This window comes from Petaurus breviceps, unplaced genomic scaffold (assembly GCF_028583685.1).
Source record: "Petaurus breviceps papuanus isolate PSGF00001 unplaced genomic scaffold, PetGlider_PUasm1.0 77, whole genome shotgun sequence".
NCBI lineage: Eukaryota > Metazoa > Chordata > Mammalia > Diprotodontia > Petauridae > Petaurus > Petaurus breviceps.
In genome coordinates this window covers 19,570,091-19,588,005 of record NW_027186492.1, presented here as the reverse complement: position 1 = coordinate 19,588,005, position 17,915 = coordinate 19,570,091, and the positions used below count along the sequence as shown (strand labels likewise).

At 34.1% G+C, this 17,915-nt stretch overlaps 1 protein-coding gene across 5 annotated transcripts in view; it reads right to left on the bottom strand.

Annotated features, from left to right (window-relative positions):
• Window positions 1–17,915, bottom strand: part of NOVA1 (NOVA alternative splicing regulator 1) — a 165,638-nt gene that overhangs the window by 26,163 nt on the left and 121,560 nt on the right. For 3 of the 5 annotated variants that reach the window (XM_069106014.1, XM_069106015.1, XM_069106012.1), the window contains one exon: window positions 238–309. The exons of 1 other annotated variant lie outside the window; for it this stretch is intronic. In XM_069106014.1, coding sequence (XP_068962115.1) covers window positions 238–309 — 72 coding nt within the window. Of the gene's footprint in view, window positions 1–237; window positions 310–13,246; window positions 13,312–17,915 lie in introns of all 5 variants that reach the window. One more of the 5 variants, XM_069106017.1, reaches the window with a different exon arrangement.

The following is a 17,915-nucleotide window of genomic DNA, read 5'->3' as shown; positions in this document are numbered from 1 at the left end:
TTGAATATATTCGTTTTTATCAGGAGATTCAAAATTCAAATAAGTTACCAAATAATTTACCATTTGTTTCATAAAATGTGAACTTTAAATTATGATACTAATATCATTTGGAATCTATGATCATGGGTGCATATATGTGAATGAACGAATATATCCTTAACCCACCATATCTTTTTTTCTAGTTTGCAAACGATCACCTGTGAAAAGTATGGTGTAGATGATAGGATGATACTGTACCTGATTGGCTCTGGAGGTGGTCATGGGATCAGATGGAGAGGACTTGGTGGTAGTTGGGGAAGATGGCAATGTCTGGGAACAAAGCAGTTCAGGAGCAAATCAACCTTTATAAGCCTTAAACTGATCATTTAAACAAAATAAAACAAAACAAAATAAAATGTAATATAACGAGAAAAGAATCCTAAGAACCAAATCATCTCCTACTCATTCGAACTTAATGGAATTTAAGGTCAATTACATAATGCATGTAAGTATGCATGCATAAGCATGTAAAAACAAATTCATGAATTGAAATCAAGATGGTGATTGGGAGAAATTCACATGAGTAGTAAGAGGTATCCTGACCATATTCATGTACCATATTTTCTTTCCCCTCTCATCTTCTTGGGGAAAAAGAGAAAATAAAACAAAAATTCCAACAAGTTCAATGAGCACAATTCAAAGACTGCTTCCAACAATCAACAAAATGTCTGAATTCTGAAGAAATGGTGAATGGAGTTTATTTTTACATAAAATTGTCCACTTTTCTTATCTAATAATAACCAACAAGTTGATTCCACGTAAATTCCATGTCTATATTTAATTACAATTACTTTTTAGTTACTGAGTTCTTGGTAACAATTCGTCTTCTAAAATACTGATATTTTAATAAAGAGTCATGTGTGAAATTGTAAACGTTATTCTCGTGATGTTTGAATATGCAACCAATGCCACCATAAAAATTACTGCAATATGTTTATCACTTAAGTTAAAAGACAATGTACTTAAGGGGGAAAAAGTTAATAATGCATTGTAGTAGCAGCCTGTGTTTAAAAAACAAAAGAAAAAAAGAAAAAACCCACAAAATAAAGTAGGAGTCATATTTATTGTTCACTTTGTCTAAACACATATACTATGGAAAACACATTATTTTAGACTAAAATGTTTTGTTAGATCACTTAGCAATAGCCATATCTAGCTCATAAACTTAAAAAAAATTAGATTTCAACTTAACATACATAATGATATTCACCAAAACAATTACTTAAACATGCCTGAGAGGACAGACGTCTTCACACGTGGATTCAACTCTGTGTGTATGTTTGTATTTTGCATTTGTGTGTGTGTGACAGTAGGATACACACATATACACATATCCATACCCACACCCACACACACAACAGTAGGATTTGTGATCACACAAATGTTAAGCAAAGTAACTCAGGCACATGGAAAAGCTTAACTTTTTAAAGGTTCAGCCAATAATCTTAACTTCCCTATGAAATAAAAAAGTACTGGTGATATGAAATAAAATAATTCTACATTTATCAGATATTCTACAGATTTATGCATGTGTACAGCTATCAGAATAAAAGAGAGAAAAAATTCATAGGTTCTAGCATATGTTTAATAGACTACTACTGCCAAAAATGATTGGATCTAGCTAGGCTCTAGATGTGTTTTCAATGGATTTTTTATTCAGTATGTCTCCTTAAGGTTAGGATGTCATTAACTATTATATTAGTGCATAAAATTCAGTGATGTTGGATAAATTTGAAGATGGAGGACTTTGAGAGATATAAATCCCGGCATTCTGATTAAATTTTAAGATTTTAAATTATAAAAGTGAAAAAAAATACTATATATAATGAAAAAAATAAACTGAGTACTTAAATTTCTAATGCTCATCTTAATGGAAACCTAAGTGTTCTTCAAAAATACTTTCATTTTTAACTTGTCTTTAAGAAAGGCTACTAATGCTTATTTCTAATATAAACTTGATTTGGGTCATGTTGAAATTTTAGCACTGCTAAGACTGAGATTTTTCATACAAATTTTTCTATTTGCATTACACATGTGTATACACACATACTTTGCACAAATTATATTGAGAACATACCTCTATTTCTCTATTCCATATACCATATTTCCAGAGCAGAGGTATATTTCCATCACTGTGGAAGATAAATTAAGGGGTCTCTTGTTCCTGTATTAATTTAAAACATGATCTCTACAAATCAAGATTATAAAGTTCTTTAAAATGAGTTCAGTTGCTAAGTACTAAAAATGAGGGGCTTTCTTGCAAATTTGTGGAAGCATTGAATTTATGTGTGATAAGACTACTCATCTTCTTCACATAGGTACTTTACCTATATAAGGCCTAGCCAGGCTTTTCCACTACCAGAGTGGGCAATTCTACACAATCTTCAAACCAGTGTAAGAGATTCAAGAGTCAATGATGACCGTTAAGGTCAGTCTCAGCAAAAAATCAAGGGAAGCTAAATTATGGCTTGTCCACAAAGATGGAAGGATAGACCATTATGTATAACTGGTCATTGATAAATAGATATAGGAATATCAAAGATATAATTTAGATGGAAACTTAAAAAAAGTTACATAGGATACAGTTGCTGTAGCTCTGTTCTCACAGTGTCTCCTCTCCTCTCTCTGTGTCTCTCTCTGTCCTTCTCTCTCTTCTTCCCTCCCTCCCTCCCCATTAGCAATTTTCACATTATTTTTAGACAAATGAGTATCAATTTATTTAAAGCTATTTTATCAGAAATTCCTAAATGACTACTTTAAATCATTAATCTTTCCCAGTTTTGCTTACTGAAAAACTGTGTATAGAACATTTTTGGGGCAACTTGATAAAACCACATACCCAAAATGCCTTTTCTAATTTAGTTGCCTTGCGTTTTATTTATCAATGGTGAATACACTAGGACTTGAATGCTAAATGAACAATGACTAAACCATAATCTATTTTTTTTTTCAGTTTAAATTTACAACCAAACATGAAAGGTCATCTAATGATTGCTATTAACCTAATAAAACCAAAGTAGCTAATTAGTTAGAACTAGAAGCAAAAATTGGGTGATAAAATAAAACCTTGATGAAGTGGGATCCAGCTTGCCAGAACCTTTAATTAACCAGATGTTAACAATGAAAACTGATGCTGAGGAACATGTCCCTAAGGCATTGCAATGTCCCAAATGAAGAAAGTTTAAATTATGTTTATTATACCACATTAACTAAAGCAAGAAAGTGGGCCAATATGTATCTTGAAAAGGTTTTCACTGAGACTTAACATTTGATTTTTCATCAGTTACAAAGAAAATTCAATGAATCAAAACACTGAATTATAAGAGCACTCTGGTTAATCTAGGTTTTTGTTTTGTTCTAAAGTTATACCTGACATTGCTTGGTTAGATAGCAAGAATAATTGTTTTAGGGGGCAGCTAGGTGGCACAGTGAATAGAGCACTGGCCCTGGAATCAGGAGGACCTGGGTTTGGATCTGGCCTCAGACACAACACAAAAAATAGCCATGTGACCTTGGACAAGTCACTTAACCCCAATTGCCCTCCAAAAAAGAAAAAAAAGAAAAAAAAAGAAATGCTAACAGATTTCAGGGCGGCTAGGTGGTGCAGTGAGTAAAGCGCTGGCCCCGGAGTCAGGAGGACCCAAGTTCGGTTCCGACCTCAGACACTTAACACTCACACAAAAAATCTAGCCGTCTAACCTTGGGAAAATTACTTAACCCCATTTGCCCTCCAAAAAGAACAAAAAAAGAATAATTGTTTTACTTCAGTCTGATAGGGTTTGGACTTGTATTCCTTAACTATTTATATAATTATAAGTATAATTAAAGATCCTTGACGTATGATATTATTTTTCATTTTTGTCTTTATATACTCAACATCTGATTCACAAACTTCCAGATGCTTAATAAATGCTTCTTGAATTTAGTTTATGTTAGCAGAAAAATTCACTTTTTTTAAGCTAAGGAGCATCATTATTAAATAAAAAAATGAAAAAACCTGCACTTTATAAAACATCATGCACTTTGAAAATTAATTATTTTGTCTACAAAACAAAAAGGGCTACCACAATTGTCTAGCTGATTAAATGTTTGAAAAAAAAGTTTCAATGCTTCCATAGGCACTTCAGTTTTGTACTACCTTGACATTAAGAGTATGAAAAATGTATCAATATTTTCCAATTCCCTTAAAGAAATGAAGAGACGGAAAATATTCCGAACTCAATAATTTCCTCAAAAATATTTCAAACAAATCTGTTTGTACACATATATGTACATGTACATACATATGTGCACACACACATCTATATTCACATATGTATGTTTTTAAATGTACCCTGCAAGATACCATTGTTCTCCTCCCTCCTGAAAAGCTGAACAAAAAATTTATACAATAACCTTTAAAATAGCAGCAGAAATGACCATTTAAAAGATAATTTTACATGTAAAATATCTACATTTGTATAGTGTGAATTTAGATTTGGGGGCTTTAAGTTAAATATCAATTGGGGTCACATAAAACATTTTATTAAAATGTGACATATTTCATATAAATGATTAAGTGGAGACATTTTACTATATACTCAACATTTTATTGAGTTTATAGTACTTAAAGGATCAAAATTTTTACTATTAAAAATAGTAAATGGGAAGGATGCAGTTACTTTTAAGCCTATTTATTTATTTTTATCCATTCACATGAATAAACTAAAACACTTATCAGTATGTCTTGAATGACTACTGAAGATTTATGCTTCAGATCCTTGAAAGGCTGAATTACCTATTATAGAAAGTTTGAAGAACATTACTAATTTGAATTACTGAACAAGTAAAATAATTTTTTAAAAATTAGAGAACTTTACCACAGGCAAGTTCTTGAATATTGAAGTTATTAAGCTTTTGGGAAAGAGAATTCAAAAGTGATTAGAAATTATCAAATACAATTTTATTAAGAACTTCCCAGTTTTCCAGAATGAAGAATTTATAATATCACTTCAGTTTTCCTATAACTGTTGCTCATCCATAAGCACTGGTAGAGCAGAAAGACCACCTACAAATATTTAGACAGCTCTAATAGATAGTACTATACAGAAAATCTGAATTCTTAATATGCTTTTGTCACTGACTTCATTAGTTAAATGGGAACATAGGTCTCCCTAAAAGATAAATGCTAAAAGATTAAATGTATACATTATACATGGAGATGCTGTAGTTTTAAAATTTACTTTTACTTTAGTTTTTAGCTTCAGCTTTTAGTTAACAGCAACATAAAACCTAAAACTGTAAATGTTTTTAACAAGCCACAATGACCTGCTCCCCTATAAATTTACAAAGTTTAACTTCTACTTAAATGGGCATTCACCACTGCTTGGAAATCCTTTCATTCAGCTTTTGTTTTTCCTTATCACACTAGCCATAAAGGTTATTTCAAATCTTTCCTAATCTCCTCAAGTTTCCCATAGTATCTCCCTTTCTGTTACTTCTAGAAGATAACCTAAACTATAGCTTTAATGAACTGAAGACGATGTTTGTATGACCTCCTTCACTTTCCAATCTCATCACCTTGTATTTCTATCACTACAACCATCCCTTCTCTTTTTTGAGCCAAATCCCCAAATAAAAGGTACTCTTTCCACTAAAATTAAACATAGAAGGTATGCCCTGGAACCCATCCATTATTCTTTCCATCTCCTGTATATTAAAAATCTCTTTCCAATCTCATCCTATTTTCAAACATAGATTTCTTTCTTCTCAAGGAACAACAAAAAATTCTTCCCCTAAACCTGATTGATCCTCTTAACCTTTCTATCCACCTCATTTTTCAATTCCAAAATATTGAAGTGATTAAACAATAATAACTGTGTCATTTCCTCATTTTGCAAAACTCCAATAACTCCCTAAAATTTGGCTTCCATTCCTATGAATCTAAATAGCCTTCTTAAAATTCTCCAATTACCTCGTTCTTGGTATATTCCTTTTTTCCTCTTCAAATCTCATTCTCTTTGATCTTCCTGTAGTTTTTTAATACTCTTTACCACCCCCTACTTAAAACTGTCTTTGTTCTACCTCCATAACATTATACTTGGGTTTTCTCTTAGTTCCTTAACCACTTATTTCCTTTTCTTCCTTCCATATGTTATGTGTGTATTTTCCAGGGTTCAGAAGTTTTCCCTCATCTTTTCTTTCCTCCGTATCTTTTACCTTGATGAACTGATCTACTGTCATGGTTTCAACCCTAACTACTACCTAGATAATTCTCAAATTTATATTTCTAATTTCAAACTCTCACACAAGCATCTCCAACTGACAACTCCACTTGAGTGTTCTGCTGACAACTTCAGTATCAATCTAATCTATTCTGTCTTCAAAAGTGGATTCTTCAATAGGTCAAGGAGCTTAGCAAAAATCTAGAACATATTAAAAATGATTATGAATCAACAAAACCAGCAACTATCAACATGGATTTTAAAGAAAAAGTTATACTAAACTCATTTCCTTTTTGGCAGGGTTACTACAGGAAAAGATTAGGGAAAACTTATAACACACCTGACCTTGAGAAAAAACTTGTTTTTTCTCTTTAACAATATCGTTTTGGACAAGCATGTAAAGATGTAGGCTGGACAAAAATATAGTCGGCTAGATTGAAAATGGAAAGAACAGACCAATACAGTATTAATTACTGTGACAATGTCAACCTGAATGTAGTATGTCAAAAAGCTTAGTCTTTTGTTATCTTAGTCTTTGTTCTTTTAAACATTTGCTATCAATGATCTGAATGAAGGTATATGACATTCTTTGCAAATTATAACTAATATACACTATCTTGAGGCAGACAGAAAGCTACTAGAAGGCATTATTGGAAACATAAATATTTGGATCCAAATGGCAATCCTAATAAGATTAAATTTAATAGGGATAAAGGCCAAGTCCTATACATGTGCTGAAAAAAATTTGCAAAGGAACAGGACAAAGGTGAAGGTGTCAAAAATGGCTGTGTTAAAAAGACCTGGGATTTTAGTGGCTAGCAATCTCAATATGAGTCAACAATGGGACACGGCAGCCAAAAATACTGACATTATTTTATATTCCCATGGCTCTTCGAAATCCTCAAAATGGATATTCCCTCTAATGATGTAGATCACAGTTATCCTAATCATATAGGGTGATTCTTGTCCATGTTCTCCCCTAACTTCACCATGGGCAGGGTTGGAGGGAATCTTCTTCACATTCTTGTGACATAGTGTGGATATCAATACAGCATATGGTCTATGAGTTTTCTCTCACTCTCAATACATGACTAGAACATTTTTTTGCAGTCATATAGTCCTCTGATACTATTATTAATTCATACTTTTCTATGTAATTTCTTATTTATATGTAATGTAATTATGTAAGTAATATGATTTTACCTAAACATTTAAATGCATCTATGATCATTCAATCTATTGAGAAGCATTTAAGTCTTTTTGTGTCAGGCAATGTGTTTATGAATAAGGATGTTCCCTCCAACAATATAGATTACAATCTATTCATGCCTCCCAACTTGTGAGACTTTTCTACATGTCTTCCCATATGTTTGCCATAGAAGTATAGGTCACATGTTTGAAGACTTCTTCGAATTTTCCTGACATCATGAAACTAGTGCAATACAAAGGCTCTCCATCAGTTATCTCTCTCTTGCTTCATGAACAGCCAATGTTTTCTTTTTCTATGATACATTTCTTTGATGGCATGCTTTCACTTTTTTGGGGGGGATGGGAGGGAGGATAGTTTCTTATGGGTTATATGTTACAGCTCATTTATACCAAAAATGTGTCTCTACATTGCCATCAGAGGATGAATCTTTATTTTTAATTCTTCCGAAGTTTCAGTTTCCATGACTCATAGTCATAAAATAACATAGGCATGGTATTGGAATTGAAAAGATTAGACTTATGTTTTTGGGGAAAGTTTGGGATCATAAAAGGAGCTATGAAATTTCCCAAAGACAATTCAACTCATGTTCCTCTTAATTCTGGATCCAATTCATTGTCCATTTGCACTGCTTGTCCTAGACAAATTGGTAAAGTACAGAGCTTAACTTGGACTTGAGTCTGAATTCTGCCTCTGATACTGTGGTCTTGGATTGTCACTTTAGCTTTTTAGGACCAGTTATCTCATGTCTAAAAAGGGGGAGGTTTCATTGTATGACTTCAAACATCAATTCTAGCTTTCAATCTCACTGGTAATATATGCTAAATATAATCTTAGAATCCATTGCCAGAAAAATGGAGGGGGAAAGACCTCCTATAGAAGTAGGATTTGAGAAAAAGAAGACAGAGGTAAGAAATGTATACATTCCAGATATGGGAATCATTGAGTGAAAAGGCATTAGAGTAGTATGCAAGAAACAGCAAGTAGGCCAATATGGATAGATGGTAAAATACAAAGAAGTGTGTAAAGTGCCAGAGGACTGGAAATGTAGGAAGAAGCCAGGTTGTAAAAGATTTTAAATGCCAAACAGAGCATTTAATATCTGATCCAGGAGGTAACAAGCAACCACTGGAGTTTTACTAGGGAATTGCTGGAGTTTATTGAGTAGGGGGAGTCTATAGAACTAGACTGGTATGGTCAGACCTGTACTTTAAGAAAGTTATTTTTAAAGCTGAGTGACAGACTGGAGTAGGAAGAGACTTAAAGCAAGGGAGAGTAATAAGAGGGTTATTCCAAAAATTCAGACATGAAGTGATGAGAGCCTCCACTAGGATGGTGGCAGTATTAGAGGAGAAAAGAAGCCATATACAAAAGATGTGAAAGTAGAAATGACAAGATTTGGCAACAAATTAGATATGAAGAGAGGTGCAAGGGGGGGAGTCAAGTATGATTCCAAATTGCAAGCCAGAGAGCCTGAGAAGCTAGGATGTACTAGTGCCCTTGATAATAATAGGAAAGTTGGCGGGGGGGGGAAGGATGTGGGGTGAAAGATAAAGCATCTGTTTTGGATATGTTGAGTTGGAGATGTCTAGGAGACATCCAGTTTGAGACAACCAAGAGGCAGTTGGTCATGTGGGATTGGGGATCGGAGAGAAAACAGAGTTGAACATATAGGTATAGAAATCATCAGTATAGAGACCATAATTGAACCCACAGGAATAGATGGGATCACCAACTGAGTTAGTACAGAGGAAGAAATGAAGAGTCCAGGACAAAGCTCAATGAGTGTGACTGGATGAAGAACCAATAAATAAGAGCAATCAGACAGGCAAGGAGGAGAACCAGGAGGGAATGCTGCCCTAAGAGCCTCGGACGTCATGAACAGCTAGAAGAGTGTGACTGACGCTGTCAGAAGTTGCAGAGTAGTCAAGAAGGATGAGCACTGAGAGAAGGCCGCTTGTGAGGTGTGGGAATTGGGAGATCACTGGTAACGTTGGAGGGAGGACTTTTAGTCGAATCGAATAAGAAGGTTAGAAGCTTTTATGAGAAGTGAGTAAGAGGGAAGGAACTGGGCACACCCACTAGAGATGGCTTTCTAAAGGATTTTAAACACACAGGGGAGAAGTGTTATTGCTAGTGGGGCTAGTTGAATCCTGTGGGTTTTTTTTCTTTTTAAGGATAGGAGCATGTTTGTAGGTAGCAGAGAAAGAACTACTCAATAGAGACAGCTTGAAAATTAAGAGGGAAGATGATAGAGTAGAAAATCTGCTAAAGATGGAGGTAGATGATAACAAATGCGCATCTTGAAAGATTTTCCTTAACAAGGAAAAGGGCCAACTTTTTATGTGAAACATGAATAAAGGAGAAGATAGTGAAGAATGTGATGTGATATGAGGAGTGGGGATAGAGCTGTAAGATGAGGAGGGAAGAGGGATCTCTCAACAGATGTTCTCAACTCTTCCAGTGAAGTATGAGGTAAGGTCCTCAGCTGAGAAGACAGGTGCAGGAAGGCTTGAAAAGAGATGAAAATATTTGGGTCAGCCATTATACTGTGCTTAGGAAACTGATTATGGAGGTATAAAAGGGACTGCATTGCTTTAAGGAGGGCCTGGTTGAGACAATCTAACAAATTTCTAGTAGATCCAGTCAACATGGTTTTGTTGAAGGGACTAAGTATTTACATTCAGGATAGTGTACAGTGGATCAAGTTCACTAAGAGAGCAAGAGAGGGAAGAGAAGAGAGTATCCAGTACAGGGATTCTGGATACTGAATCTGAAAAGCAGAGGGATTGAAGGTCATGGTGAAGATGTAGAATAAGTTTAGAGGTTAGGGAAAAATGGAATTATAAAAAAGGTTATGATCAAACAAAGGAATTTCGGAGTTCATGAACATGTAAATGATACAACTACGAATGATACTATCATCGATGGTATGACTATCTTTTGCATGGCTAAAGTGAGCTGTAGTGGGTCATGAGAATTAAGGAGCATAAAGAATAGGCAGGTTGGAGTATTTGAAGGATATGTATGCCAAAATCTCTTATGGTAGTCAGAATTGTGATTGAAAGACTGTCACCCAGGCATTGAACTTATTTAGGAAGGCAAAAGAATATCCCAGGGATCCATAGATAATGGCCACCAGAATCTGCACTGGGCAATAACTTTGAATAGTGTGGACCTCAAAGCAGGGGAGGCTGCTGAGGGATGGTAGTAGAGAGAGATTTTGTAAGGGACAATGGGGAGCAAGAAGTATTCTAACTCCTTGATGACTAGCAAGCCAGGGAGTCTTGATGAAGCGCAGCCAGTATTGGAAAACTGGGCCAAGGATACAGTGCCATCAGGAGAGAACCAAGTCTTAGTGAGCTGCAAAAGGTGGAAGAAAGTGAAAGATTAAGATGAAAGCAAGTTTATTAACTATGAAGCATTCTGAGCAAAGCATAGTAGAAGGGGCAGGCAGATCTTGGGATTATTAGCTGGGTAAGGTTGAGGAGAATGGTATTAAGTAAACAGGTATTTGGGGATGGGGAAACTAGGTACTTGAGGATTCAGAATCACTGATGGGGTATACTAGCCACTGAAGAACAGAACCAGGTTGAGAATCTGTGGTTGGAAACAGGTCTACTGAAGGAGGCAGGTGATTAGATTATTCAAGGTTCTTTCTCTAGAACCAATCTCATGGTAGGTTGTGGTGGTTATGTCTCGTCTTAAGCCCCCAAAACCTACCTCACATTAGGTAGGAGCATATCTTCATATGGCCTGGGTAATATGGTTAGGAGGCAGGAGATGGGATTGGAAGGTAGATTTGGTCAAGGGATGGTCTCTTAAACCCCAGAGAAGGCACAAGTATAAAGACTGGATCCTTGGCTAATGTTGGGATTGTTGGTAAGATTCTGTAGGGAAGGCACAATCCAGAGGTGATTGGTTAGATCTCATTTAAAGATCAGTTGCAGAAACTGAGGATGTGAACTTTGGGAAAGAAAAAAAATCTTGGGGATACGAGTATGCATGATATCTGTTTTAAAGTTTTAAGGCTGTTGTATGCAAAAAGAATTAGACTTACTTTACTTGGGCATCTAAAGCATAACTGGGAACAACTGGCCAAAATTCTTGCAAGAGATGTTATCGCTCATCATAAGATACAGCTCGCTAACAATTAAAGGCGTCTCAAAATGGAACATGTTTCGAGAGGTACTCAGTACTTATTGTTATAGCTGTTGGAATGTAGACTTTATTGTAGGTCTGTAGATATTGTAGAAGGAGCTCATATATATATATATATGTATAAACACACACTTAACTTCATAAAACAAAAACAGTAAAGTCCCTTCTAATTTTAACATTCTATGATTTTCTTCATCACCACTAATTTATTCTTTAAGATTTTTATGACTTGTATGTCACTAATGGAGGCACTCTGTCCACTGGTATAGAAAATATCCCAGTCATACTTTTAAATTGTGTAATTATGATTCTTTTCTTTTTGTAAAAACAACAAAAAAAGTTCCACAAAACAAAAAAGAACCTATCCAATGTGAATAGGGCTTTTCTGGGTCTTTTAGTATTTTTTAGATAAAAGAGCAACATTCAGGCTACCAGTCGATTGTTCATTATCAAAACATGACTGTCTTACCAGTTAGTTCATATACTTTCTTTTTCTGTTAGTGTCATCATTTATACAAATTTGCAGCCTTATACCCACCGTGCATCTTTTTATTGGCTTTTAGCTTACCAGTTGTTATAATTCTTCTGATATCATCGGATTTCATGATTTCAAGCCAAATAGCATCAGTGACAGAAAATTCAGATTTTAAATATGAAATTTAAAGAGCAATTTTGGGTGACTGAAAATGATCAATTCCTTCTGTTGAATTCTTGGCCTAGACTGCTAATTATCTGCAGAGCCTTCCCAAGTTATGTATATAGAGAAACCAGTTTAAAAGGGTTAACCATCGAATCATATGTCAAAAATCATTTATAGAATTTTCGTATTTCTTGCCTTTCCTATTTGGATGCTTAGGCCTCCTATGTCTTTAAGAAAATGCTATTAGGGTTACAAGGCCAGATTCAATCAGCTACAGGATTATCCTTAAATTAAAGTTATCAGGAAAAATTCTGTCAAAATTGAAAACCTTTCTATTTGGATTTTGTTTAGAATAAGTAGCCTTCATGAAACTGACAAATATGTTGATAAGCTTATGTATCACTAATTTAATTTTGATATTCAGAGGATCACTGAAAAATGCTATTTCTACAGTCATGTTTATCACAAAATCTCATCTTAACAGGAAAAGGAGGTATCTTTTTGTAAATTATAAAAGTCTTTAGTGCTATGTTTTGTTCTACTTGCTTTTTTTTTAATCAACAAGCAAGACATGCTAGGATTTCATATTTACTAGACTTGTCAACTGTGTGACTGTGAAGATGGTATGATGTAGGGAAAAAACATCTGTGAAAGTCTTTCTCTTCTCAGCTCCTAAGTTCATTAAGTATACCACTGATGCATACCATTCTCATAAAGATTTTTCAGTGAACAAAAATTATCCATTAAGGTTGGTAGTTCTTAATGTCTTCTTGGTCACATTTTCTGGTAATAAATTCTCTTCCTTTTTGTAGAATCTTTCTTTCTTTGATGTATCTTGAAAATCAATTTCCCTCCCACCTCCACCACTCAGATATAGGGCAGGCTTTATTTCAATATAGAGAAAACACTCTCCACCAACCCAAATAAACCATAAAAGACTCACAGTAGCCCATAAACAGTTGACATAATTTTCCATCCCTTTCTGATGAGTCTCACCTTCAACATAGAGACCTATAAAAGCCTCTGGCTTTATGGCATACCCCTAGGGAATTAGACTCCTCCTGGAAGGAAACAAAATCTGAATAACTCACAAAATCCGAATAACTCACAATAGTAACAGCGAGTAAAATCCAAGTTTTGTTCCTCTGTACCATGCCTTAGTCCCTTATTTATCCTCCAGGTCCAGGGCCATGTGTGCCATCTTCTACTCCACTAGCAGTTTAGGGTTCAGAAATTTCCATGATTCCTCTGGAAATCTGAGATTCAAAAACTCTCCCTGTTCACTCCTTAGTATCATTAAAATTGTGTTGCCTCCAGGACAAATTTATTTTCTAAGTACTTGATTAAGTTCAGCAACTCTTCAGCTCATCTTATAAGTACCACTGGCACTTAATAATTAGGTATTGAGATGCTAGAGTCTAAATATGACGTTTTCACTATTGTTGCTACTAACATGAAATCACCACAAAACAAGGCAGATTATCCTGTTTTTTGTTATCCCCCTTCCAGATGCATGTACAAATATTTTTTCTCAGGATGATATGGTATATTTTATCTTAAGCGCTTTTGTTATTTTGTGTATTATTGCTCCTCACAGTTTTCCATCTTCTCCCTTGCAAAATGAACTTATATTCTAAACAAGTGTTTATTCTGATCTTTGTTTCACCATTGGCAACTCTAGTAAGAAGACTGAATGTTTCCTGTTTCTTGAGATGGTCAATTTCTTTCTACTTTTTAAAAAGATATTTGACTTTCTTCATGTTCAATGCCTTTCAATTTTTTTCATGAATACTATTAATGAAATGAAGACATGAGAAATCTGAGTAGTTCATGAGCCTTATTATCATCATTTCATAATTAAAAATCTTTAAAAATATTTTTTATTGTCCTCCCCTGTGTCTACCTCTATGTCAAGTCACTAGTTTTCAAAGCACATAGTGACTTACTATGGGATAAACATCAAGTTCTTTGTAGAATATCCCCATTTTTTAATTCCCTGTAATAGATGTTGACATATAAGCTGAAATTTTTGCATGGCAGAATTATTGCCTTTAGGTTCATGCTCTTACATTTTAACTGATATGAAAGTTTTATTTATAGTGGAAATGCCAACACAGACATGGGTTTAGAACCTTCAGTAGCATACCCACTTACTGGTTCTTAAAAAAAATATTTGTAACTTGTCTAAAAACCTAGAGTCTTATTACCATTCTGACACTGCTGCTATTTCTGTACAAGAAAGGGCTAGATAGGACTGAGGTCCCATTTTGTATTTTTATCAATTTCCCAGACTGCTGTGATCAAAAGCAACAACTACTTTAATCTTCCTTTTAAAGCACTTTCACCATGGATTTTCATTGCCTATTGAAGGGTCCCCTCAAAAGGCTAATCACAACTTTTAACCCAAACTTTTAGTTTTGTTTCAGAGGTCAAACTCTTTAGCCTCACATTTGAATTTCTGTTCATGATTTCATTTTATCTCTTCCACAATATATCCTCTATTACAGGAAAGGTGGTCTTTCTCATTATTTACCAAAGATGACATGATGCAGTAAATGAGTGGTATATTTAATGTTAGTGGATTTGGATTCAAGTCCTGATTCTAAAACTCATGATTTTTATTACTTTGAGCCAATTATTTATCACCCCTGGGACTCAATTTTATCATCTGCAAAATGAGAGGATTAGATTAGATGATCTCTAAGTTTCTCTTCAGTTTTGGAACCTATGCCTTTTTCATAAAGGTCTATTTGAATTCTGTCTCTGCCACAGATCAGCTGGCAAATCATTTAACCTTTCAGGGTTTTAATTTTCCTGTCTATAAAATCAAGGAGGTGGACTAGATGATCTCTTAACACCCTACGATGCATTTTTAACCTCTCCTTCATAGAATGCTGGATTGTTCCCTTCCCTCCATCTATCCATTTCCTACCTATCCTGTGAAATCTATTTCAAATCCACAAAATAAAAATCTTCTCAGCTAACTAGCCCATTTGCTCTTTTCTCTTCTTTTACCTGCTTTAGAACTTGTTGGTGCTACTCATTTAGTCACTTAAAAATATTGCCTTGCTAAAATTTTATTTCAACTGTTTCTTGTCTCAGCTAAAAAAAAAATCTGGAAGACAGAAGCAAGGCATGAACTTCATTTATATTTTCCTAGTCACCTAGTACAGTTTTAGGTGCTTAGTAATTCTTATTTTATATTTGCTGAGTCAATGAATCAAGTATTCTAAAATTGCTGTTGATTTTTTTTCTTTTTGTGAGACGTGACCTGTGATTTGATTACTGTAGAGAAATTTCAGTGAGGAAACTGCCTCCATGAGCTGCTACTTGTATTAAATGGCACAGAGAGGTTAAGTATCTTGACTGGGGTCACAAAGGCTCTATATGTCAGAGGGAGAATCTAAAATCCAGTCTTTCAGACTTAAGAGACCATCTTTCTAATGTAACCTCTATGCCATGCTGCCTCTCTAAGGTTAAAGGTAATAAATCTTAAAAATTAAAATTGAAATGTCATACATACTATTCTACTGCATTATAATGCCAATTTGGCAAAAATATATTTTTTCCCCAAGAGAACTTATGTACAATATAATTCTGCCTGGGTTAGCTGGATTTAAATCAGATGCTCTGTGATAATTAAGCAAAAAATCTGACATTTTAATTTGACTTTTTTTAAGCACAAGAGAATAAAAAAGCCAATACTTTATACATTTCCTAAAGCAGAATCTTTGATAAATGCTGATCAGAATCAAGGGCTAAATGGTTCACGGAAGCTGCAATCAGAAGTGGGACAAATTGCTTCTGTACTAGGGACTGTCACATCACTGTGCTCAAAGATTTGCATAAATAGTATATACAATTTTAAAAATTAGGACTTGTATGAGAGTTTATGCCTACATGAACACAAGTAAAAGAGGTATCTGGTTAACTTAAACTCAGTCTCTATATCTAAATAAAATAACATGGGTTTATTCATATTAAAGAATATGATACAAAATTTTGTTATAGATCTTTTAAAGAAAATGTTATTAAAAAAGTCAAACCGCTTACTAAAGTCCAAGTTACTTGGATAATATTAGAAGCAAAATATTATTTTGGAAAAAAAATGAAGAGATATCATTTGCATCTTAAACCTAACATTCAAAATTGCATCTTGGAAGCATCTGTTCTTTATGGAAAACTTCAAAAACAACTTTTAACTTCAGCATTTTAAAGCATTTGTTTCCTATTATATTTAATATCTTATTAGACTTAGGAGTAAAACAAAAAGTATTCTACAAAAATTTTAGATAAATGCTTTAAAAAATCATGTCAGATCTGAGCATGTAAATTTTTAGCCAAAAGCAAATGAGAGAGAAAAAAAAAAAGCTAAGTGATTAATTCCTAAGAATGTAAGATTTTATCAAAGGAATAGAACTTTTCTAACAGACTCTTAAATAGATCTCTATCTTAACTATAAAATATTATATAATTTACAAATACTATTTTAAAATCTAATAAGTGGATAGAGCTGCTTTTAAAAGTTTTGAATCTACAAATAAATGTACAAATAGTATTCCTTTAAATTGTATACTAATTTACATGTACATAAATGAACTGATGCTTAGAAAATAGTTAATGGTATCCACAGACAACATGAAGATATATTTTAATATGCTATCACCCTGAAAATCTGCAGACTTTCAATTCAGAATTATATAACTTGAAAGCTTGGAGGAGCCTAAAAGATCATCTAGTCTAATCCCCTCATTTTACTAATGAAGACCTCGAGGCACAGAGAGGTTAAATTGTTGTTGTGGCCTACCCCAAAACATAAAGTTTGTGTTAAAGCCAGGATTAGAATTCCCCTACACCCCTTACCATTTAGTTCTTTTTCCATGGCATCATGCTGCCTCTAATAACAAAATTGATAAATTATCCAGCATCCTTCCTTGTTTTTTTGCCACTCTTTTGTTAATTTTTTTTCTTTTTGAAGGGGGGAGGGCAGGGCAAATGGGGTTAAGTGACTTGCCCAAGGTCACACGACTAAGTGTTAAGTGTCTGAGGCTGAATTTGAACTCCAGTCCTCCTGACTCCAGGGCCAGTGCTCTATTCACTACAACACCTAGCAGCCCCTATGTTTATTTTTCTTAAGAAGAAAAGGGCATAAGGGTCAAATTAACTTCAAATGTGCCAATTTCAAATGTTAAGGATTCTCATTTCTCATGGAAGAATTACTATTATCTCGAATGGTCTAGCCAATTCAAAGATTGCATAAAGGTACTAAGAAAACTTCTCCCTTCTTATATTGCTATAGCTTTTTCTAAGCAGTTCTATAGAACTTAAAAAGTGATCTCATAATTTCTACATTTTTTACCATGGTAATTAAATTCTAAATATGTTACAACTAGTTAAAAATGAAAACTGGTAAATGCTCTGATTTGGCGCTGCTTCTTGCCTAAGTTTTTAGGTTAAGGGAATATGTAGCCCTCACAAATGTTTGCTTTACATACCCTTTCTTTATAAGTCTTGGAATAAATGCAAATCTGCATTAAAAAGAAAAAAATCTACTTTAATTTTGGTAAAACATATGCAGTATAAATAAAAACAAGTCAAATCTTCTTTACTATTAGTTGGCATAATTTGCTTCTGGCTCTGTATATGTACATTTTGCGTGAATGTA